The sequence below is a fragment of the Bacillus rossius genome, chromosome 17 (assembly GCF_032445375.1).
Source record: "Bacillus rossius redtenbacheri isolate Brsri chromosome 17, Brsri_v3, whole genome shotgun sequence".
NCBI classification, from domain to species: Eukaryota; Metazoa; Arthropoda; class Insecta; order Phasmatodea; family Bacillidae; genus Bacillus; species Bacillus rossius.
The window spans coordinates 37,888,769-37,915,492 of record NC_086344.1 but is presented as its reverse complement, the minus strand read 5'-3'; the positions used below and the strand labels follow the sequence as shown (position 1 = coordinate 37,915,492).

At 41.9% G+C, this 26,724-nt stretch overlaps 1 protein-coding gene across 1 annotated transcript; it reads left to right on the top strand.

Annotated features, from left to right (window-relative positions):
* The first annotated feature begins 18,154 nt into the window (after positions 1–18,154).
* On the top strand, positions 18,155–26,724 carry LOC134540602 (uncharacterized). The gene is made up of 5 exons (XM_063383434.1): positions 18,155–18,180; positions 20,449–20,636; positions 22,467–22,521; positions 24,469–24,595; positions 26,184–26,724. Exons 2-5 carry the CDS (start codon positions 20,472–20,474, stop codon positions 26,572–26,574), a joined length of 738 nt encoding a protein of 245 aa, XP_063239504.1. The 5' UTR covers positions 18,155–18,180; positions 20,449–20,471; the 3' UTR covers positions 26,575–26,724.

The following is a 26,724-nucleotide window of genomic DNA, read 5'->3' as shown; positions in this document are numbered from 1 at the left end:
GTTATTTGCCCAAGTGTACAGAGGAATGTGCACTCTATCCTGAAGGCCATCGAAACCGCGAATTTTTCCGGTCCCTATTTATTACTATTAACAAAACGACTTCTGTCAGCTTGTGAACTTCTTCTTTGTTCAGCAAGGATATAGTTCTAGCTAGAGGTGGGTTGTTACAGCAATTTCCGGTATCTGTTCCAACCTGATACTGATACAGCACTGTACCATGTTACAAGTCTCTGATACCTCTGTATCAGACGGTCTCAGGAGGCAACAAAGCTCCGCGTACGCAGACCGTGCGACGGGAAGGAGAATCTGATACATTATTTATCACGCCTGGTAATTCTCTACCTCTGATACTCTCATGCCCGCCTGATACAACCAGTATCAATCAGTTCAACATTCACTGCAGTTTGTCCTGGCCGTGTATCACCATGTACATTGTTGCGGGCTGTAATGCTTTGTAGTTAGTATCTTTATAGTGAAATAAGGAATGGATAAGTGCACGAAAAAGACTTCATTTGTGTGGAATTTTTTCACGGAAAATAATGAGTTTGCTAATTGTAATTTGTGTAAACAAAAACTGAGTTATAAATCATCGACTAATCTGAAGAAACATTTGAAAAAAACACTGATATAGTATCTGTTTTTTATTTTTTATTTTTGATAAAATCGTGAATTTTTAATGTATAAAAACACTAGTTACTAATTGTTTTCGAAAAAAGAAAGTCCATATGTTGATTACATCTGTTATTAGTGTCAACTGAGAATTTATTTGCATTTTCATAGCTGTTAGGTGCACAAATATAAATATTATATCTTGTATTAATGTACTTTTTAATATTAAAATTTCATTAGTTTTATTATTGAACGAGACGGTGCACGCACTGCGCACTGAGCGTACTTTGAAGTAGGACAATAAACAAAACGACTTGTAACCAGGGCTGCCACTCTGATATTCATGAAAAACCTAGATAACCTACAAAAAAACCCAGACACATGGGTAAAAAACCCAGATGCGTCTAAAATGCTATCGTTGAAAATGTTTGCGTACTAATTCAAAAATATAAACATAACTGGTTTTAATATAAAACAATTAATTACCTTACAAGACTGAAAACGGTTAAATACAACCAATACAAGAAAATTACACTGCAGCAAAATGGCTGTATAAGTAATTCTTGGACCAGCACATATCATAAAAAAACCTACAAATATATACATGACAAAACAAACACCATCACTGCATTCTTTAAACCGGTAATTGTTTTTATAAAACTGCATCATGTACGTTAGTCTTTATTCAGAGTCTGATTCTACAAGATTGGTTTGAAGGTTAATTGTTGCATTGGTTTTGTGTTCTGCAAGCCTCTTTAAAGAATGTGTCTAATTTAATATTCGACTTAGCTTCTTGAAAACTAGTTTTGTGTTTATATGTATTTTTGTGTGTGAAACACACAGACTTGTTTGCATTTATCAAACAGATATTGCAACAGATACAGTAGCTACTACCTTTATTATTGTTTTAGGTATAAAAATAATTAAAATTATAAAAAACCTTGAATTGTTGGAATTCATTATTTAAAAACCCAGAAACCCAAACACCATTGGAAAAACCCAGATCTGGGTGGAAAAACCCATGAGTGGCAGCCCTGCTTGTAACAATATCGCTTTGCACCTCTCCTTCAAGGCTTCAACGCCTTCCCCTGCGCTTCCTCCCCTACATTCTTTCCCTTCTTTATCCCTTATTCGTCGTTCCTGCTCCCTCCCCTTTCACAAGCTCCGCCCAAGTGAGAGACTCGCCTGCGCGCAGCCGAAGGGAGCGGTTGTGCCGAGGAGCAGCCCAGCCGGATTAGGAGAGCCTGACCTGCGCGAAGCTGCCGTGAAGAGAGGAAAGAGGACGCCAAGCCTGTGCTAGCACTTCTGTGCTACACAGCCCGACTACACGACTTCGGAGAGGGAAGCTGGAGTGACATACGGACAAAGACTACAGCGCCCAACAAGCACTGTCGACACCCAGGGTGCAGCACCCTTTGGCCTAGCCGCGACCCTGGCTAACTAGCCCCAGGGAAGCGGTCAGTGGGTGCTTCAGTGCATATAGGCTGTGACGCGACACACATACGACTAGCGATGGACAGTGAGGCTGCGATGAGCGCGCCCCTTCCGGGCTACGATAACGACGCAAATTTTGAGGCTCCGTCAGAGCCGACCACGTCAAGCGCCCCGTTTGAGCTCGTCAGAGGTAGGCGAATGAAACGCCTGCATCGGGATGCAGACAGCGACAGCGACCGCGAGGAATGCGCTGCCCCCCCTCCCGCCCAGACACCGGCCCAGGCGACCGCGCCAGGTACAGGAGCGCCCACCACACGCGCCCCACGCATTAAGCCTTTGTTCGTCTTCCTGGACAAGGGCCATCAATACCCGCAGGTATACAGCGTCCTAAAGGCAGCTCTGGCAGAGAAGTTCACCTGCCAGAACCGCGGCCGCGACCAAATCCAGGTCAACCCGGCATCAATAACGGACTACGTCCGCGCGACCAAGGCCCTTCAGGCAATAGGGGCCCAACACTCCGTCCTCCTTCAGAAGGACGAAGTGCCGAACAAATTTGTACTCCGGGGAGTTCACCACGATATTCCCAACGACTTCATCGTTGCGGAATTCGCCGCGCAAAACCTGCCAGTGCAGAACCACTGGTTTCTCACCAGCCGACAGCGCAACTCAAAGTGCGACGCCCTCGTCATCGAGGTGCCACAGGCCTTCGACAAGGCACGCGTATACGGACTGACGGAGTTCGCCGGCCTACGTATAAGGGTAGACGACTTCAAGCGTCCTTCAGGCCCGAGCCAATGCAGCAAATGCCAGCGCTTCGGGCATTCTGGCAGAGGCTGCCACGCCAACGTAGTGTGCAGGTGGTGCAGCGGCGACCACAGCGCAATTAACTGCCCCCACGCCGGTAAAGACACCGCCGAGAAGAAGTGCGCACACTGCGGCGAGCCCCACTGCGCGAATTACAGCGGCTGCCGCGAATACAAGCGCGAGACCCACCGTCACTTACCGCCCCAGGCTCGCAAGGAACGCGAGCAACAATCTCGCCGCGACATGCGCGCCAATCAGCGCGCAGCTAAGCAGCCCGCGCCCCAGCAGGCCGGCCCTTCAGGCCACCAGGGCCCGCCTAGGCCCAACCACTGGGACCAGCGGGCACACCAGAACAACCTGGGCCAGTACATGCCTCAGGCGTTACAAAACCGCTACGCGCCCCTCCAACAACACTGCGAACCCAGCTACCGGGACGATTTGAATTTCCCGGCGCTGGCTAACAACCCGCGCCCCCGCAACCAGAGGCAGCCGAAAAAGAATTGGACTGGCCACAAAAATGGCCAGGGCAAACCCCAGCAGCCAGCCCAGGACAAGCTGCTGGCAAGCAAGACTGCCACAACACCAGCGCCTATTGTAGCGCCGCGCCAGGAAACTGCGGCTCCAGTCGTGGAGACGATGGTAGTTGATGCGACGCCGATGCCGCCAACTGCCCCGCCCGCACCCACAGCACAAAGCCCCGCAGAGCCGGCTGTTTTCCAGAAAATCCTGGAAAGCAACCACACACTCATGACCGACCCGAAATTGGCAGCATCCATCGGCCCTCTATGCGAACTCCTCGCGATATGGTGCGACCCTAGCTTTGACCTACCCAAAAAAGTCCAAGCTACGCTGGGCTTTGTTCAGGGATTGAATACCATACTCAATGGTAGCAACTAATCCGGTCCCGAGTTGCTTAACAACCTCGACCAATAGTATTAAGGTCCACTCCCTTCTTTTCTGGAATGCACGCGGAATTAAAAATAAATTACCGGAGTTTATAAACCACCTGGAAAAACACAAAATTAAAATCGCGGCTATAAACGAGACACACTTACAACCGATAGATCGCCTAACGATACTAAATTACGTAATATATAGGCGCGATAGAAACAACAGAGGCGGCGGGGTAGCCCTAGCAGTTCATAACAGTATTAAGCACTCAGTATGCCAACTCCCCGACTTTCATAACCTTGAAGCTGTTGGAATTAATATCTCAATAAACCAACAACAACTTAAAATCATTTCTATGTACGCCCCACCCGGTAGGTCCCTCTGCCAGGACGATCTCAACGCCCTGTACGGAGCAGCCCCGAGCTTCTTGGCAGTAGGCGATATAAATGCCAAACATACACAGTGGAACTGCAGACGCACCACAGCAAATGGTAGGCTACTGTTTGCCGACCAACAGAACAAAAACTACCACGTGCATGCTCCCACAGAGCCCACTCACGACCCAAATAGCATTAATTGCTTGCCAGATATTCTAGATATCGCCATAAACAAGCGTGTCAACACGGGATTCGAACTCGAGGTTGTCCGCGCCCTTTCCTCAGATCATTTCCCTGTTCACCTAATTTTCGATGACGCGAACACAGACTCAAACCCGCCACGGAAGTATAGAGATTATAAAAACGCGGATTGGCGCGGGTTTAAAAATTACTTGACCACAAACCTTCAGGATGTGGCCGAACTCACTATAGAAAATAGCATTAATCTTGAAACTGCGATAACTGAGTTCACAGTGAAAATCCAGGCCGGTATAGACGCGTGCATCCCAGAAAAGGAAGTTAAGTTAGCACATGACGAGCTGCCAGCTTACATCGGCGATCTTATATCGCAAAAAAACAGATTACGCCGTGAATACACTCGGCGGCGCACACAAGCCACAAAACGCCGGATAAATGAAATCCAAACAGTCATTTCCGACGAAATTTCCCTCTGGCGCAGCAGCCAATGGGAAACAAAGATCTCGCAACTCAAGATCCAGGACGGGAGTGCCTGGGACATGACGAAGCGACTCTTAAATAAAACGGATAAAATCCCTCTCCTTCAAACAAACAACGGCATAGTTTTTCAGCCCCAAGACAAGGCACAAGCTTTCGCTAATGTCTTAGAAAACGCCTTCCAGCCCAACATGGAGCCCTGCGATAGGCCGTTCACAGCGCAGATTTACCGCGAACTACGCGCTAAACTGCACCAGCCCACAGTCTCCGAGCCCCTATTAACACAGGCCCAGGAAATTAAGCGAGCTATCAAGCAAATGAAGCCGCGTAAAGCACCAGGCAACGACCGCATCCAGGCAGTCGTCCTAAAACAGCTCCCCGACGAAGCACTAGAATATTTAGCTGAATGCATAAACGCAATGCTCAGACTACATATTTTCCCTACCCAGTGGAAACAAGCACAAGTAATTGTTTTCCACAAGCCAGGGAAAGACAAAACCCTGCCTCAGAATTACAGGCCAATAAGCCTGCTAAGCACTGTGTCGAAAGTCGCGGAAAAAATCCTACTATCCAGGCTTAACAAACACATACACGATCACAACTTACTGCCGGACGAGCAATTCGGTTTCCGAAGTACCCATTCGACAGTACATCAATTAGTTCGTCTCACAGAAGAGATCACTAGCGCATTTAACGCTCAAAACTATGTAGTTGCGACGTTTTTAGACGTAGAAAAAGCCTTCGACAGGGTATTTCATGCGGGGCTGATCTACAAATTATTTCAAACTAATTTCCCCGACTGCTATATTAAGCTAGTCGCGTCCTACCTCGCAGACAGAACCTTCAGAGTGTCAACTGAAGGAGCTCTGTCTGATATTAAACAAATAAGAGCTGGCGTACCACAAGGCAGTATTCTTGGCCCTGTCCTATTCAACATATATACATATGACTTACCACGCCCTGAACACCGCCTAGTAAAGATAGGTTGCTATGCAGATGATACTATACTTTACAGTAGATCATATAACCTCCAGCTGGCCACGGCCAGACTCCAGGATGCATTAGCTGTGTACCAGCAATGGTGCACATCCTGGCGAATAAAAGTAAACACAGCTAAGTCAGAGGCTATTGTGTTTACCCGCAAAAACCTTCCGCCTGTAGAACGCAGGCCACCCATACATTTGTTCAACGAACAAATCCCTCACAAGGACGTAGTAAAATACCTAGGCGTACACATGGACAGGAAACTGCTCTGGCGCCATCATATTGACGCCAAGCGGGCTCAAGCCCATGCTAGAATGAGCTCACTATATCCAGTCATGAGTAGGCGATGTGGAGGCACAGTAAAAAATGGTCTGCTGCTCTACAAAGCACTCATTCGCCCCATAATTACGTACGCAGCCCCAGTATGGGCAACTGCTGCGAAATCGCACTTAATAAAGCTACAACGAGTACAAAACAAATGTATTCGGGCAGTTACAGACGCCCCAGTGTATTGTGCTGTAGCAGCCTTGCATCGTGAAACGAAGTCGGAAACCTTACAAGACTTCTACATCAGAACTACACAAACTTTTTACGATAAATGCGCAAATAGTTTAAACCCACATATTTCTACATTAGGAAATTATGATCCAGATATTAATGAGAAATATAAACGCCCAAAATCTATCCTGTCACACCGCCCGCCGTAGACGCGGACGCGGCGGGACTGCTCTCTGATTGGCCGGCAGCCCGCGGACCAATCAGCGCGCCCCCTCCCCCTGCTCCGAGCGCGAGAACACGCGCGCGGAGCGTACGCACACAAGCTGGCAGCTCACGTACATTAAGTTAATATTAAGTTAAGTTAATATTAGGCCCCAATTATATATAAGCACACATCATCCCACTACACACTGCACAACACAAACTATCAGGCGAATCAAATAGTCGTGCTTTGGCCCAGCGGGGCCCTAATGGAATAAGTAAATTATCCTTCGAAGATTAATAGCGTAGATGCTAGGCTAGAGTCTTTCAATGACAGAAGGTGGCAATTTCTCTAACTGACCGACTGCCTTTTGCTGGCAACAGGTCGACCTGAAGCTATGTCACCATTCTGGAGTCTGGCTCGATGCCCTGCTCGCGACCGCAGCTCACACAGCGTAGTACTGCAGCTAGGACTTTTCAATGACAGATGGTGGCAATTTCTCTAACTGACCGACAGCCTTTTACTGGCGACAGGTCGACCTGAAGCTATGTCACCACTCTGGAGTCTAGTCCGACGCCACAGTTCGCGACCGCCCCACTTACACGATCATATTACACAGCCACAATGAGTGCTAACTGGCAGCACGACGGGAAACGGCATAAGCCGCCCCCAAAAAGACCAGACCTGACCAAACCAATGCGGACTAAAAGTCCAAGTGCCCCACCCCTTGCATAGTAGAACTTCTACCACGCCCCACTCTTCTTCCAGGACCATCCTTCTATTCCTGTAATCCACCTGCTTGTAATAATGCATGACCTTTGCATCCCGCATGTATGTGCCCAGGGTTTTCCCTCTGTCTATGGAGGTTTTACCTGGGCCCAACTTATCTAGTTTTAGTCTAGAATTAAGAGTGAGGGGAGTTAGCCATGGCGAAAACGTCTGCCATGGCTGGCCAATCCCCTCCTAGCACATGATGCACGTGACCTTTTCTGCATGGTTAAAAACCCGCATGTTTAGAGCGTATAGGGCTTGCCCTGAGACGCACTTAGAGTCTTCCCTATCTAGACCCCTCCCTTACACACTTAGTTTTAACTTAGGTTAGGAAAAAAAAAAAAAACGCCCAAGTGACCGTCATCTGCGATCGGGTACTGCGCTCATTGGCCGTGGTGTTGTTCCAGGCGAATTCTGAACTGATACTAAAGTCTCTGATACTTTTCAAGTGTACTCGTTTGCCGTTCCTGATACAGACGCGTATCAGTGACAAAGTATCAGGATGATACTTTTAGACCCACCTCTAGTTCTAGCACAACCCGGATTTTTTGTAATTTTATATATTTATTTTAAAAAAATTTTTTTGTCGTTCAGTGATCTTGATTTAGGAAAATGTTCGTTGGTTTTCCTCCGTGTGCTCCTACGAAATAGAGACAGGCGACGTTTGCCCGAGTCTCGTGGAGTCCATTCCGGAGGTCAAGGTCAGTGGAAACCCCGCCAATTTTTCCCATTCGCTTACAAAGACAGTCAGTCACCTTCGTGAGAACACGGCCAGTGATCTGCTGAATACCCTCTGAATACTGCGTACCAGCGGCCGTGAAAAGTCAGCAAACCTTCCCTCGCGCCACAAGGGCTTAAGGGTAGGGACCGGAAAAATTCGCGTGTTCAATGACCTCTAGGATGAACTCCATAGTTGTACGTACACTCGGTCAAATGTCACCCTCTCATTGGGCTGCTGTCTTGTGAAGGTGTCCCAATGTAGCGGCCTGTGCTTCGGTCGAGTGTTTCTCACTGGCCCAGAGTCGTCCAGGTGAGTTGTGAGCCAATAGCAGAGGCAGCACTGAGGTGTAACTATATGAATTTTAGGCTGTCGTGAACTGAATCCGCGAGTTTTTCCGGTCTCTACTTAAGGTGGTGCCTCCCATTTCAGGTCAAGATTTTATATTTACAGTAATTACTAGAGACCGGAAAAATTCGCGGGTTCATTTCGTGTTATGCTAAAATTAAAATAATTATACCTTGGTGCTGCTTCTGTCATTCGTTCACTGTTAATCTGGAGGACTGAGGGCCAATTAGAGACCCTCACTCATAGAAGTGTCGAATCACAGGCCACCCGGTCGAGACGACTCACAAGTCAGCAGCCAATGAACAGTTGGCGTTTGCCCGAGTGTGTAGAGGATATTGGAGTCTATCCTGGAGGTCATTGAACCCGCGAATTTTTCCGGTCTCTAGTAATTACAGATAAACGTGTAGACTATTTTCAATTGTTTAACTTTCACGATATATATATATATATACAGCGCATACATTTTGCATAATTAGCTGCCAAATTTACGTTTTTAACGTTTTTGAGTTGTACAAATAAGGAGAATTAAATTTATTGCAGAAATGAATTTTTTTTAGGTTTAACTGCAATGCCGCTGGCTACTTCAAGAAATGGTTTGAATTTTTTTCATAAAATATTAATTAATTTTACCTGGAATTTCAAAATTCTCAAATTTGTTACGATTTTTACAGCCAAGGCACATGAAATGCAAACCATATCATGAAGTAGCCAGTGGCATTGCAGTTAAACCTAAAAAGTTTCAGTTCTGCAATAAATTAAATTTTCCTTATTTGTACAACCCAAAAACCGTTAAAAATGTAACTTTGGCAGCTAATCATGCAAAAAAAGTATGCGCTGTATATGTTTTTTCAATTCGTGAAAGTTAAACAATTGAAACAGTCTAAAAGTTGATCAGTGATTAATATAAACATAAAATCATGACCTCTGAAATGGGAGGCCACCCCCTTAACGGAGAACATTTAGTTCTCTTGTTTTTTCCCGGCGCACGGAAATTATAGTGAGTTGTAAAAGTTAAACGTTTCAGCTATTAATTGTCCCCCTGTGTCGCATACATTTCCTCCCGGTAAAAGATAAAAAAAAAAGAAACATTTTATATCAGTTGGTAGAAATAGCGCCTCGGACTCACAGAACTACACACGTAAATAAAACATCATACGGTTTTACTGATGGAGCTTTATCACCGGGATGTAAAGCAAATCCTACTTTTATCCCCCTTCACCCCCCCCCCCCCTCCTTCCCCCAGGATGTGATTCAGCTGAGCTGGAGAATGTACTCACATGTGGGTGAAGTAGCTGTTACGTTTAGTGTGCTCTTTTATCTCCTCCAGGGGAGCTGATTCATAAATATTTCATCAACAAACACCGTTTGCCGCGTCAGAATGTCACTCGCCCGAAAAAAAGAGAGTTCTCCTTTTAACTACAGAGCCAGGACGTTGAATGGTAGTAAAAGCGAATGTGCAGTTGTATCCTTTAAGAGTACGTTCATGTGCCCTGTTAAAAAATTACAATAAGTATAGAAACTTTACAAAGAAAAATGCTTGACAAATATATAACGTGTTCCTCACAATTTCCGATTAACTGTATCCGCGTGGAAACCACACGGTGTTCCGAAACGTGAGGCTTGTGTTCCTTTTTAAACAGTAGGCCTACTAGTGGTTCGCCCCGAACTGAGACAATGCGAATTTTAACTCCATGACTAATAACTAGAGACCGGAAAAATTCGCGGTTTAATTTCGCGATATGCTGGAATCCAAATGTGTTTAACCTTTTACTGCTTCAGTGATTGGACCACATGTTGTCTGAATGAATCAGAGCCAATGAATAATCATCAACGAAAGAAGTATCGAATCAAAAGCATCCTAGTTAACAGTTGTCACCAGTCAGTGGCCAATGAGTAGATGTAATTTGTCCGAGTGCATAGAGGATCTTGGAGTCTATCCTGTGGGTCATTGAGTTCGCGAATTTTTCCGGTCCCTACTCATTCATTGCAGTTATAATTTCGCGAAAAATACATGCCCCAACGCTAGAGACCTGCAAAATTCGCGGGTTCAATTACCTCCAGGATAGACTCCAATATCCTCTACACACTCGGGCAAATGCCAACTGTTTATTGGCTGCTGACTTGTGAGTCGTCTCGACTGGGTGGCCTGTGATTCGACACTTCTATGAGTGAGGGTCTCTAATTGCCCCTCAGTCCTCCAGATTAACAGTGAACCAATGGTAGAAGCAGCGCTAAGGTATAATTATTTGAATTGTATCATATCACGAAATGAATCCGCGATTTTTGCAGGTCTCTACACAACGCTTTCACTAACTCGAAAGCTAGAATGCAAACCTTCACACTCTCGCACTGTGTCCGTGATTGGACCGCAGTTAACTTGGACACGCCCCTTTACGACCGTGAGCCAACGATGTCCAGCTAGAAGAGAGGTAAGCTAATCAGTTAGTGCCAACCAACAAGGATAATAATAATTAATTTTTTTTTGCTAAGAAATCGACCTGTGGGGAAGCCAACATGTTGTAGACACACCTACGACTTTGAATTCCACCCTGAGGCCAGACGAATCCGCGATGTTCCCGGATTTCCAGTTTTCGTTCGGACGGATCGCGGATCACTGAAGTGTGAAGTTTCACTGCGGACGCGCGCGGGGGAAACGCAGCCGTAGGTTGATCTGCCGGGAGTGGTCCAACAAATATTCAGGGCCGGAAGTTTGGGGACAGACAGCGCCGCTGGAGTGGTTGGGGGGGGGGGGGGGTGAAGCAGCAAAGCCCCTCCACTCGAGAACAAACGAGAGACGCGCCTAGACTTGTTGAAGAGGGCGGAGGGCGCCTGAATGCCCGGCCCAGTGAGGTAGGTATATACGTGGCGCTAAAGGCCCTGTCACACTGTCAAATATATTGTATCCAATAAATTGGACAACAAAATTTGAAGGGTGATTTTGGATGAAATACGTCTTCAAATATATTGTATTCAATATTATTTGACGAGCAATGTAAAATATATTTGAAGTCATTTCACACTATCAATTTTCTTTGAGTGAGCTCGTTTTACCAAACATTCTGTAGAGAACTGTAAATGACAGTATTTAGAATCAAATACAAATTTTGGGTCAAGGAACGCGGGCTTTTTTAAGTAGGTTATATTCCAATTTAGGTATATTGTGATCATACACAGTTTAAAATTTACGTTTTCCAGGTGTTTGGAATGCCTGCATTAAGAGCATCAAAGTGTTTCAAAAGCTGTAGCTGTAATTGCAATTGTAGCAAGTCTCAGTAAACTAGAAGAGAGATCTAAGAAAAGGAAACGCAGATGGTGGACGAGACAGTGGATACTTTCCCGGCAAACAAATGGTGTTTTACCCCTTTTTGTCATGAACTTCGATACGAAGATGCCGATTCATTTCCGAACTATGTAATAATGGATTCTGAAAGTTTTGATCTTCTTCTTTCAATTGTGGAGTCTCGCATTGCAAAGAAGGATACTCATTTGTGCCAGTCTATACCAGCAAAGCAGAGGCTGGCAGTTACATTAAGATTTTTGGCGACAGGGGAATCATTTAAGTTCCTTATGTTCTCTACTAGTATTCCACACAACACCATCTCAAAATTTTTACCTGAAATTTGTAGTGCTCTTCAAAAACAATATTTAAAGGTATGTTTAGTAAGAATAAAACATATAATTAAATGTAAATCTGCAAGTAGGCATATCCCTTCTCATTCCCGCTTATTTTCTCACCCAACTAGCTGCTGTTGTATGGACACTTTCACTTGTATTTCATCAAAATTGTTCCTATACTTTAAAGTGAATGTGTTAATTTTTGCTGTGTTTAGAAATTGGCAATTTTGTTTTATTTTGAATTAAGTGTATTTACTGTTACAAACCTCAACCTGAGCCTTTAAGCTAACTTCACCTCAGTCACATTATCTCTTTAAAATAATTTTTTAACGAGATATTAGACCAGGTATGCTTGTTTCGTATAGCCTGGGAAGTATAGGCTTACTGACAAGGATCTGCTACACAAATATTTACATTCACGAAAAATGGTATTACTTTCAAAACTTAAATAATAATAATTGAACACGTAGGCAGAATTTTAATACTTCTAGGCCTTTCTTGCAAATCACCAGAGCTACTTGCTTACTCAGAGATGCTGCTTTAACATAAGTCAGTACCATCTATTGTCAGGAAATTATGAGTCTATATTCCAGAAAATTCCAGACAATACTTACAGAGTAGCAGCTATTGTAAAATAAGGAGAACAATGACTTATAAGAAAGATTGATTGGGTAAGCCAAAATAATTTTAGTTACATTAAGTCTCTGAATTGAAATATTTTAAAATTTATTTTAGGTGTTATTAATTTGGATTTGTAGGTAAAAGTTCCGAAATGCATATCCTAGTTTTGATACCTCATTCCTGATGGCACATTTTGTACGCAATGCTTGCTGTTTTAATTTAGTGTATCAACAATACCTGAACATAAGCAAAACTGGTATAGCAGTCAAATAATGATCGTAAGTTGAATAGAAGATGTTTTCTGGTTTAAGGACCATAATATTCCAAAACTACAGTAACTTCTTTTAGTCAAATATATTAACCTGCACTTCCGTACATACAGATTCAATTGGAGGATAATATACAATAACAATTACATATTCCAGCAGAAAATAAAATAGTATTAATTCAATTACTGCATTTATTTCCCATTCGCCATTGCTGATATTTAAACTATTACACTTCAGAAACGGAAACAAAAGCGGCCGCTTTATTTTAGATAACTCTGATTGGCTGATCCCATCCAACATCCAACATATTTTAGAACCAGTCCTATACGTAAAATATTTGAAGGAAACTCTAGACATTCAATCTCTCAAATAAACATGGCTGCGATAGTGACGTTTAACGTGACGTCACAACCCTCAAAGATATTGGATCCAACATATTGGAAGGTGTTGGAAGCTAAAATTTGACAGTGTGACAGGGCCTTAAGGCCCGTTCTGAAAATATTCCGAGACCCCCTGAAAGTTGAAACACTCTAGCATCCTCTCTTTTCCGTGATCGGGCGAGTTTCTCTCAGGAGCACGTCTACGTGAAATTGAATTCTGCTATAGTTTGACTAAATTAGATGATTTCGATTTTAAGTAATTATTGTTATTGCTTCTAACTTCACACTCGGCATATTTCAATAGTTACAATTCGTACCTGCGTACACAATTTAAAATAAAATTAAACATCTAAAATTCAATTGGTCTGGTCTGTACCTACATATGTTTAATCAATAGGGACCGGAAAAATTCGCGGGTTCAATGACCTCTAGGATGAACTTTATAGTTCTACGTACACTCGGTCAAATGTCGCCCTCTCATTGGCTGCTGTCTTGTGAAGGTGTCCCAATGTAGCGGCCTGTGATTCGACACAGCTTCGGTCGAGTGTTTCTCACTGGCCCAGAGTCATCCAGGTGAGTTGCGAGCCAATAGCAGAGGATACACTGAGGTAGGTATAACTATATGAATTTTAGGTTGTCGTGAAATGAATCCGCGAATTTTTCCGGTCTCTACTAATTAATTGTTAGTCTTTTTTGTTAATGCTATATTAGTGTGTAAAATACAGTAATTCAGCGCGGAAGCAAACGTAAGGGGCTCGTGCAAACAAGGCGACGACTTCTCTCGCAGACGGCCGCCAATCACAAGGTGCAGTAGGCGCTCAGTATGATGCACTCTAGGCCGGAAGAGAGGCGGTGTGTCTGCCGGGAAGGGGAGGGGGTGGTTTTGTCTCCCGACCAGCCACCCCCGGGTCGATACAGCCTCGTCCCTCTACACCCTGACCTACCGTCACCCGCGACCAGGGTCAGGCACTTCTGACCGCCCATTGGTCCAGCTGTGTCTTCATTGTGGTCTGCGGGGCCGCCTGCGAGGGAAGCCATGGCTAGGGACCGGAAAAATTCGCTAACTCATTGACCCACAGGATAGACTCCAAGATCCTCTAAGCACTCGGACAAATTACATCCGCTCGTTGGCCACTGAGTCGTGAACAACTGTCAACTAGGATGCTTTTGATTCGATACTCCTTTAGTTGAGGATTATTCATTGGTAGAGACCTGAAAAATTCGCGGGTTCATTTCGTGTTATGCTGAAATTCAAATAATTATACCTTAGTGCTGCTTCTGTCATTGGTTCACTGTTAATCTGGAGGAATGAGGGCCAATTAGAGACCCTTATTCATAGAAGTGTCGAATCACAGGCCACCCAGTCGAGACGACTCGCAAGTCAGCAGCCAATGAAACAGTTGGTATTTGCCCCCGTGTGTGTAGAGGATATTTGAGTCTATCCTGGAGGTCATTGAACCCGCGAATTTTTCCCGGTCTCTATTCATTGGCTGTGATTCCTTCAGACAACCTGTGGTCCAATCACTGAAGCAGCAAAAGGTTAATCACATTTGAAATCTAGCATATAGCGAAATTAAACCGCGAATTTTTCCGGTCTCTAACCATGGCTTGGGTAATCTGATTCCTAGACCCACTGAAACTTAGAAATCTGTAACATCGTCGAGATTGGGTGATTTTCTCTCAGGTACCTGTCTCTACAACTGTATAGTCAATATTGAGGAATTCTCTAGAATTCAGTTTCATCGCCAACCTCAAAGACACTGTCGTCATCGTCATAGCTATCAGCATCAACATCACGAGCGCGGTCATTTACATTCATTTTATCGTGTCTTTTCGGGGAATCGTCACAGTCTTTTGTCTTGCCACCTTCAAATTCGTCTATATCGTTCTCATTTTATGTAAAGTTTATTTTTGTCATGGTTTACAGTATTGCGTATTAAACCTTCAACTTACGTAAAATAAAGTCCAACAGTATTTTTGTAGGAAGGTCAATTCCTTTACGTCTCATTTAGAAAACTCTACAATTTTTCTGTCCTGAGCATCCTGGAGTCCTGATCTTATGTGAGTCCTGATCATCCGTGATTCCTGAGCATCCTGGAGTCCTGAGCATCCGTGAGTACTGATCATCCTGGAGTCCTGAGCATCCGTGAGTTTTTTACCATTGGAGTGAATGCTCTGCAGGTTTCACTAAAAATTTAGAAAATTTAATTTATAGTGTTTTTATTTTAAATTTGCAGTTTATATTACTTACTAATATTTTTCATGATAGAACGGGATTATATGAACAAAATAAAAATTGGAGTTCTAGAAAATTTTACTACAAAGAGTTCTTTTTTTTTTTGTATATATTATTATATCTCGTCAAACCTATAGTAAAACTGCCTATTTCAAGAATCCTGTTTTTTTTATCATAACATGTAAATAAATATTGGGAAAATAAATATAATTTCTCAGAAATACTCCTATCGGTTAATTATTTTTTTAAAACACAACATTAAAAGCATTAAGTGCAGTGGACAAATAATTAAAAATAAGAATTTTGAATGTTTTCAGTTTATGAAATTATTCTAATATTGACAATTAAAGAGTCTATCGGATGCTTAAAACCATGATTAATCTACTAATGGTCTTAATTATTTGTTGGGACCTGTATCCCGTCAGCTGGTACAACTAAACAGCAAATAGACCTATTTAAAACTGACTAGGTAGTCTACTCAGTTACAGGTATGGATTTAAGAGGTCTATTACTGGCAGATCGTGACTGTCGACAGCTTGCTCGGAAACTGACAATTATTTTAACTCGTCTTTGGCCAGTGATGTAGAAGAATAAATGGATCAATTATTCAACACTTCGTAGAAATGGAGTTCGTTAGAGACATACCCACCAAGGCTGTCACATAGGGCCGTGACGGATTGCATTGGTGAAATAAAACTCCGAGAATAATCTGGCTATATAAACACAATGGGATTTTGTAGTCACTCTTTAAATACTATTTTTAAAAATTGTTTGTTCGTGTAGTTATAGTTAATAACATTGGTGTAAAAATAAAATCATTTAAAATCAACGATAAAGTTCTGGCAAAAAAGAATATTTAAATATACTCCCCACCCACAGAAATTTCATTAATGTATACCCCCGTGTTGATAACATGGAATTAGGAATTATAAAATTGATATGTGGCAGTGATTGAGTTTGTTATCTATATTTCATACAGTTCCACCTGATGCGAACTCTGAGACATTGTTGTCATAACTGTAGTTGTCATGAAATTGCAAAGGTCTGCAAACTTTCACAACAGTGAGAAACCTAAGATTCATTGGCTCCGAGTCAGGCTCCAGGAGTAAAAGTTGTATTGGGTCGATTAGGTAATGTGTGATGAATAAATAAAATAAACACAAAACAAATTTAGGGTAGGTTTTAGACGTATAGGCGGGGGTAACCACATCTGGATCATTACATAGTAATTGGGCGATGCCTTTTTTTTTAAGCTAATTGTTGCGCCATATTGGTTTGACGTCCAAAACACTGGCTCAAGTGTAGTGTTTGCATTGTGAAAACAGTTTTAAATGACTGTCTTTAAGGAATTGGCTGTGTTTAGCGACGGATATTTTAATTCGTATTTATTAATCATCATCATTATGAGCTTGATTTCCGCAATGTTTCGGGCCTAATAATTTGGTGATGGCGAGGTTATAAAGTGACTTCAACCTCGTCACACCATGCCGTCTCCTGACAATGCCCAACTCCGTGCATCTAGGTGTTTGTAACTTCGTTGAAAATTTTGCCTCGGATATATAGGTAACATAATAAAATTATATTCTTGCAAAATTTTGTTCTTTATTTTTTTTCGAGAGGGTGTGTCTTCGCATATGCATGTTATCTTAATAATTATAATGAAAAGTTGGTTTGGTGTACTATTGTAATATTATGATAATGAATTGATTGTTCTTCGGAAGTTGCTCGAGGGGGCCGTGAACTTCGGGTAAGTTCGGGCCTGATCGGAGGCAAGTGCTTCCCACAACAGTCTGTTCTATGGTCATAGAGTCAGTACAGGAGCCGAGGGCTTACGTGAATCTCGCTAACGTGGTTAGGAAACATTGCTTTGTTATTGTTTTTATTTCTTCCACCCCTGCAAATAATTCTTACCCACCGATGTTTATTTATAAAGTCTTGATGTGTTTTAAAATTCGCCTCTCGTCAAACGTAAGTTGATCATTGTGCGTGTTTCGTCGTAATGGCGGACGCGTGAGGTCGCTTATGTTGCCCGAGTCTCCGAGACGTCTTTTTCTCACCAAGGCGTCCTGGGTTCGAGTCCCGTGGAAGCAAGCGCGTGTCCGGTGGGTATTATTCCTTTCAAAGTGAAAAATGGTATGTTTTTTGGTTGTTATTGTTGATTACTGTATGGCACCTTGGACCCTCCTCCCCCATAAAAAAGACAGAATTCTAAAAAAATTCCTAACCCACTTTTTTTTTCAATTACGTTTTGAGTTAGATACATTCTTGCCTAGTCCATATTGCTGGTTCATTCCGTTAGTCTTCATTTCATTTTCGTGCAAGAACCTTTCCACGTAGTAGAGAGGAAACGGAAAGCATTGCGCATGCAAACTGCGCAGTAGTCGGTATGAGAAGCCCACTTCGAAGTGCTTGGTAGCAAATATTATGAGCTTATTTTTTAGAGTGAGTTTTCTTCTTATATACATAAACATAAAAGTTCCGGGAATGTTTTTTTTTTAAGTTTCTCTCATACCCATAATTGTATTTTATGATTCTGTAAAACATCATTAGGGTACGATATTTAAATAAATTTACCCGTTGTTTACTGTTGTTGACAGTTATTTAGTTTATGTTAGCTACAGTAAAAACAATGAAAATTATTTTGAAAGCTTTGTTATGTTAGCTACATTTACAATTTACATTAATTTTTGTGAACGTTTAGTTAGGTTAAGTTGGCAATGTTTAAGACACTGATTTTTAGGACAAGAAGTAAGTACTCAATAACACTTTTTTTATGAACATTTACGTACTCTAGGAAATCACCCATAGATACGTAGAACTGTCGGAAATACATGTATTGGAGTGCACATTTGGCAGATCGTTTATTTTATACAATATTATAATAATAGATTTAGAAACTCCCCGACTTCACTATAGCCATGATAGACTTGACATTCCTTCGTGGGTTCAAGCATCTGCGGCTGAGTTCTTTGTAAAACAAACAAACAAAAAATTACCTTTTGGTGATGATGACGTGAGTAGGTCACTCTATAGTTTAGAGACTACATTGTTACGCAGATACATTTCATTCCAGGCTAGATTCAACTTGCACATACATAGAGACCTGAAAATTTCGCGGATTCGTCTGGCCTCAGGATAGAATTCAAGGTCATAGGTGTGCCCATCCTGTGTTTGCTTTCCCATTGCTTGATTTCTTGGCGCTAATTCGCTCTACCTGATTCGCTTACTTCTCTCCTAGCTGGGCCTCGTTGGCTCACGGGTCGTAGAGGGGCGTGTCCAGATAACTGCGGTCCAATCATGAGCACAGCGCGAGAGTGTGAAGGTTTGCTTTCCAACTTGCGACTAAATGAATGCGCGAAATTTCCGCATCTCTACCTACACATAAACAAACCTTCTTTGAATGCTCATTGGTCGATAGCAGAGACAAATCTTCTGTCGTGTCACGCGTGATTTGATAACCACTTCGTCTCCTTGTTTGTATCTGGCTCAGGTTCAGTTGTCAGAATCCTCACAAATTTGAGAAGTTTTGAAAGCCATGTAAAAATAAATAATATTTTTCTGAAATAATTTACAAATATTTATTGTATTAGCCAGTATGTAACACTATAGTTAAACCTAAAATGTTTTAGTTTTGGTCCTGTTTTCCAGTTGATTCTTCTTATTTGTACAGTCCGAAAAACGATAAAAATGTAACTTTGGCAGCTAATATTGCAAAAAAGATGCGATGTATTATTTTTCATTCCGTTAAAGTTAAACAATTCAGAAAAGTCCACAAGATGATCTGCGATTAATGCAAATGTAAAATAATGACCCTAAATGTGAGGCACCCCCTTAACTGAAACTGATAATTCTGTAACTCGGAAACATGAGACACTCATGTCCACTTTTAGACAAAATTCACATTTAACCAAAAACCTGACCAGTCTTTGACGTTCTTTCTATTGGCATATTGTTCAACATTAAGATCTAAGACATATTAAAAAATTCACATATTTTGGGTAGAATATAGGCATAATATGCACTATTTAAAAGTCCTTAAACCACTCTGTTGGAAAATAAGGGTTCTGTGGCAAAGTGTGTTATGCCTCCGAGGCACATAAAGAAAGGAATAGTTGGGTGAGTCTTGAAGTCCCGTACACGTCGAGGGACTTAGAGGCGGTGAATGGTGAGGAGGCGATGCCTCAGCACCGAGCTGGAAACGTCCGTCACGCTTCGCAGCACCCCTGGTCTGCCCACAGCACCAGGAGTACACCAGGAGTGCACCAGGGCGCCAGTCAGCATCACGCATCTAGCCAAAGGATTTACAACATGACTTCATTCGTCCGTCAGAATAGTTCCTAAATCAGTGCTGCCAATAATCCGTGTTGTTCTTTCGGAGATTTACATCAATGATGTTTGCAGTAGTATAGGAATGTAAGTCCAAGCGCAGAGTTCTGGAGGGTGTCACGGTGGCCATATTGGATGACCTTGACTTTGACATTGACCTTTGATCTTTACCTTTAACCTTGACCTTTGATGTTGACCCTGGCGGCCATATATGATTCCGCCATCTAGACATCGAGCGTCCCACTCCCTGATGTTGTAATTCTCTTTATGTTCGCTATTTTGGATTCTAGAAAAGTTGCACTTTTCGTTACGGCCGCCATCTTGTATTCTAGAAATGTTGCACTTTTCGTTACCTATGGGTGCAATCTTGAAAATCCGTAATTTTTAAGCCAGAAAATCGGGACAAAGTAAAAAATAATACAATTTTAATAAACAAATGCAGTTATGTCTTAGAGAAATCGGTTCAAATCTGACACCAAGATGGCCGCTGTGATGGCAGGAATCCAATATGGTGGTCGGCACCGGCACCAGTGCCCTGGATGCCGGGCGGACGGTAGCGTGTACACGCAGGTTGTCTGGCAAATGGCAGGTAGAGTGTACGTACAGGATGTCGGCCAGCCAGTGGCATGTACGTATGGGGTGCCGTGCGGACGGTAGCGTGTACACGCAGGGTGTGGGGCGGTGCGGCAGGCAGCGCCGGGGGAGTCGCGGTGATGACAGAGACGCCGGTGAGGTGCACGGTGTGCCGCGAGGTGGTGCTGGTGCCCGGGGGGAACACCTCGCCGCTGCTGCAGCACATGAGGTGCAAGCACCCGTGCCTCAAGACCGCCTTCTTCGACAGCGTGCCGGCCCCGTCCAAGGCGACCTCTGCACCGCAGGTGGGCGTCAGCACATGGCCGCCGCAAGGGCGTGCTGGGTGGACTCCTGGGTCTCAGTGCATGGCCCCCACTGGATCAGAGATGTCCCCGTCCCTTCAATTTCACAGTCACGTGCTACATTATACTTGCATGGTTATTTCTTACCTACACTCTTTTTAGAATGTTATTTAACCTGAAAATACAGGGTATCATTATTGTTACTATTTTATAAGTCGAAACTAAGCTTTATTTATAAAATATTCAATTTTTTTCTAGTTTGTAAAACTGTATAATAGTTAAACATTTAAACATAAACAGGGATGGGTCTGTGCCCTGGACCCAGGGGTTCACCCAGTCTTACCCTTGTGGGGACCATGTCTTAGTGTGTGAAATAAATATACATACTCGCTGTGGTTATTTTAAAGTACATAATATTATGAATAAAGCTTAGTTTGGACTTATGAAGCCCGAATTTGTTCGGACTTGTTGCAGGTTATCATTTTATTTAGATGTGGCTGTAAGAGAATGCTTTAGATACTTTTAGATAACTTATAAATAAATGTGAGAAAATGCAGTTTTTTTATTTTTAGTTTCAATTACTTCTCGCATATATATGCACTTATAGAGGCTCTTTTTTTTTTAATCATTTAATAAAGCCTTTTATTTCGTCAGAATATTAAATAGACACTTTTTTTTTTTCAACTTAAACCTATTCATATTTTATGACTTTTAAATACCATTTTGTGTTTTCAGTCATGGTTAGAACTCAACAGATATGAGGCAGCTACTATCTTGTACCAACCGCATCAACCATTTGCTCGCCGTGTCACAATCGATTATAACGACTTCATATCGTTCCAACCCACCAATGCTGCCACATGTTGCCACAGATTGGAAATGTGTGAATTTCGATTCACGCGAGCAAAGATGGCGTAGATCCTGTGTGTGTTGGCGCAGTGTTTAGAGGAAAGATCCAAAGATCATGATTGTGCTCAATCATGGATCACGGTTTTGAAGAGCAGGATGGTGCAATTGGCCATAAGACTGTATAAGCCACGTAAGGAACGAAAGGAATGCAATGATGCAAACACAACCATTGTAATTAAACCACAGTGTTTATAAAGGCCCTACTACAACAATCCGATTCTAAAGCAGTCTGTGTCCTTATCATAATGTTGATGATGTCATATTGCCACACGGAAAAACTCCTTGTCTACTATTGCAATATCTGAATCTACTGATTTTTGATGTAATCACCAGAGTGCAGTAAATATAGACCACTAAAATATTTTTTTTTGTCATATACTCATTATTGACTATCCAAAGTTTTTCTCATAATTTGGTAATCGTCATATGGAAATTGGAGGGTGTCACTCTAAAATTTTTGGGGCTACGAAAAAAACATATATGTACAGTGAATTTAAGTTATGCCCGAGGCTTCCTTGAGAAGTGGGAGGGAGGGTTTAAATCCCCTGTTTTCGCAGCCGGTGTAGGGAAAGCAATGGACAATAACTTGGAATTATTTTCGCCTTTTTCTGCATCATTTTCCGAAGTTTGGGGTTACGAAAAATTGGTTTTCCAATTACTGGGAAGTGGCATACCAGCATCTCTCTTATCTACTGTCCAACTCTCTTTTCAATAAGTGACTGGGCACATATATGGTATTGATCTGTAATTATTTTAATTATACTTGATCTGTAAAAAATTGTAATTGTACCTATTGATTGACATCTAAATTCCTGTGAATTTCACCCAAAAATATTTGTAAAGTAAGTCAATGACTCCTCTTGTGGCCATAATTTAGCAATACTCGCTCGTTGGTGCAAATCATTGATTTTTTTTTCTGTCTAGAAGCCCGAGTGTGATGGACAAGTTGTGGACATGAAAACAGCATATGTGACTACAGGTAAGAACCACAGCCTGATAGTGGAACTTAAGTCTGGAGTAGAGTGTGTAAGGGAACACAACTTTCATTTCAGTCGAATGGTGGGTTCAGGGAGGAGCAGAGAGGGGGGGTCATGACCCCCCCCCCCCCCCCGTAAGGAAACTCACTAAATAGCTGAACATGACTAATATCTTGCTCAATTTATGGCCACTGAATATGCAAAACTAGAGAGTAGCCTTTTCGTTAAACACATATTAGCACGAAATCATAAGCAGTTGTAATGTAAGGTTTAACCTTCCATGAGTAGCACTTCTTGCTAAAGAATATCAGGTTTTGAAAAAAAAAACGCTTAAGGGCTCTCGGACAAGCCTAAAAATTTGTTTTAAAGCATGATCACTTTGAAATGTCTTGGGGAATGGGTAATTCAATGCCACTACCCTCCCATCTTCCCGGACCTGCAAAAGCAGGCCTATCGTAATTTATTCTAATAGTTTTCATTGGAACCCCCACTTCCAAAAATCCTCCCTACACCTGTGGTACAGATATATTTACCTATTTACTAGCTTGAATCAAGCAGTCCTTACCATATGCCAAAATTAGTTATGAAATTTTGTTTGACGTTCTAACAAATAGCCTATAAACTATAGCATTTATATCTGGTGCCAAAAATCTGCAACAAAACAAAATTTGCAGTGATTTAAGTGTGATAAACCTGTACAAATTGTAATGGATATAAAATATGACACGTAAATGCAATACCCACTCGGTGTATGGGACCGACTATTCTAAATTATTTTGCTTCCATTATTTCGCGTTTTTGGCAAATGATGTATAATGAACTAATTTATAACTAAATTTAATTGTTTACAAAAGTTTTTTCTACTGAAGTAGTCCTTATTTAAAAGGTTTTTACTAACTAAATTGTATTATTTCTATGTCAGACCTAGCATGTAGCCTACTGAAAGCATAAAATCATACGATATACCGTTTTCAATTAACCATTCGTAAGCAGCCTTCATCTTGAACCTGTTTATTTTTTAGTATTAAATTCATGAAACAATAGAAATTTGGCAAAGCATCATTTTTATTGATTTATGAATGAAATACTCAAAATGATGATGAGTTTTAAGATGAAATCTACGAACGAATGGTAAATCCAAAACTGTATACAACCTACATGATTTCATACTTTCAGTACCTACATGCTTGAACTGACATAAACAGTTACTATTTAGTACACAAAAAAAAAACATCAAATAAGGACTTCTTTAGTAGAAAAAAAACTTTATAAACAATTAAATAGGATTATATTTTGAATTTAATATCGTATACAAAAACAAGACATGCTAGAAGCAAAAAAAAAAGTGAGCTAGTCTTCTATTACTCGCAAGTGATACTTGAGATTACACATTGCTATGACTATTTTAGTTTACCAAATATATTCCGGGGTAGTTTCATCATAATTAAGTTTAATTTGGCACACCAATACATTTGGTATGTACCCTAATGTTTACGAAAGTGACTGTATACTGGTTTATGTTGCGACACACGGGTGCGACATCTTTGTGTCACATTTCCGTTCATCGACTTCCGTTCAATTTTCCTACCAAATGCCATATACCTAGGGATCTGAAAAATTCGCGAATTCAGTGACCCACACGATAGACTCCTAGATCCTCTATGCACTCGGACAAATTACATCTGCTCTTTGGCCACTGACTCGTGACAACTTTTAACTAGAATGATTTTGATTCGATACTCCTTTAGTTGAGGATTATTCATTGGCTGTGATTCCTTCAGACAACCTGTGGTCCAATCACTGAAGCAGCAAAACGTTAAACACATTTGGATTCAAGCCTATCGCGAAATGAAACCGCGGATTTTTCCGGTCTCTACATATACCGAGAGCTGAGATGTTCGCATGTTAATAATTCAGGACACTACTAGCATAATTCTGTGTTCTTGCAGTGGAGACATGGAAGCCGGGCTGCAGCCCAGTGACGTGTCCCCGCTGCCTCACCACCTCGCAACCCATCGCCAAGCGCCAGGTCAACAAGGTCTGCAAGACATTCTTCGGCGCCTTCGGCATCATGCTGTACGTTTGCCCCAGAGATTAGGGAAATATACAAATGTAGCATAGGTTCCGATTCAAGACGATGTGGGTGAGGTCAAAAGGCGGGGGGATGGTGTTCAGTGTACCTTCCCTACATACCAATAGGGCGGCCGATTGTTTACAAATGCATCATCTGTACCTGTATTGGAGGTTAAATTGGAGAACATTGTGAAATCATATCATTACATGTATGTATGTATGTATTATGAAGATTCGTTTTGGTTTTTTAATAGGTACATGTAAACATATTAACGAAAAATATTTTGGTTTAATTTTCTTCCGAACAGCTTAACTACAGTCGTTAATTAAATCAGAGAAGAACAGCTGATAAAAATGTAAACAAATGTCCGCCATATTGGTATGAGATATCTTCTCCAAATCTCTGGTGTGCCCTCGCGAACTAACGGTGCTGCAACCATATTACCTATCGTTTTCTGAGCCTGCCCCCAACTTGTGCTTACGATTTTACAGTCGAAGTGTCATGTGCATTTTTAAAAGAGGTACTCCAACAGACTAACATTGTTGTTATCCTATAGTCTACATTATTAAACGATCAATTCTCATATATGTACTGGTTTTCTCGAAAAATTTTATAAACTCGATTAAATTTACAAAACTACTTTTCTTGGTAGTGAAAACGATCTTATACCAAAGTTCCATTTGTGCAAAATATCGTTTTGTATTTTTGATATTAAAACTTATAGTGCCAACAGCATCAACCATGACATTTCTGTGGGAAGGTAAGCAATAAATATTTCGAGGCCAAGAATGTTTCGCTAAACAGCTTATGCACACTGTCTATCTCATCATTAGTTTATGGCACATCCTTGAAATCTATTATCGTACTGTTGTACACACAGTTCTGTTCGCAAGGTTTAGTCGAAATTGTCTTCGCTTACCTGTGGCAAGACAGTCATGCAGAACTATAGTAACATGGTAGCTGTGTGCATACAATGTGAGGTTTAGTGTCGGGGGGTCTCACTTCAAATATAATCACACGAAACTATATCACAGTCGCGGATCCAGAGGCTATTCAAGGAGAAAGCTCATTGATAGAAACTTTTTTTTCCAGCTTTACCCAGAAAACATAAATTGCATCATGTATGATTTGCAATCAGACCCTTTACGTACTTGAATCTGAAGCAGTTTTAATAATAATAAAAAAACTATATGTTTATTTTTTGCTTGAAAAATGCATACAATGTCAATGTGGATAGATGATAAACTGTAAATAATTTTATATAAAGTGTGGCTTCCAATTTCAAAAAATTGTGAAGGTGCAAACTAAAATAAACATTTTCATTATCTACATATAGTATATAAACATTAAACTGAACAATTTAAAATCAAGCTTAGAAAGTAATATATAACCGTGCCATAAGGATGTATGTAAATAAAATATGCAGGTACATTGTATAGTGATTTGTAATTTGATAGTGACACATTTCAGTATAGCTATTTATAATTTGTTGATAATGTGATGTCATTAAAAGTAACACAACAAAAGACAGGGGAATTTTTAGTTGCAAGTATTTAATATAGCCCATGCCTCATGGTTGTTGCCCATCAGGTGCTGGCCCTTGTGCGTGCTGCCGTGCATGTTGTTGGGCTCCAAGGAAGTGTGCCTCTACTGCTCCCACTGCGGCTGCTTCCTTGGAACGCCAGACCACCTGCATGTTGCGAAACCGGATCCCGGGTGCCCGAAGGTCAAGGAAGGCAGTCAGCAGTACCCGAGCAGGGCCGATAGACGTCAGCCGTCCCCAGATGCTGCAAAGGAGAACAAGGAGTCCCCGGATGCTGCCGAGGAGAGCAGGCAGTGCCCAGATAATGCCGAGGAGAATAAAGAGACACCAGAACCCACCCGCAAACCGTGCCCTTGCCGCTGCCCCCGGCCACCGGCTGGTACCAAGCCATCGGGACCCTGTCGCTGTGCCTGCATGAGGGAGCAAAACCTTCCTTGAAAATTCCATTGCCACATTTCGATGTGTGCGCTCATTCTATGCGATAAATTATTAATCACGTGTCAATACTAAAATAATTGTGACATAATGCATACCTCAGTGGTGTCAATAATATTGTTCCAAATAAAACATTTTATCATAGTCTTCAAA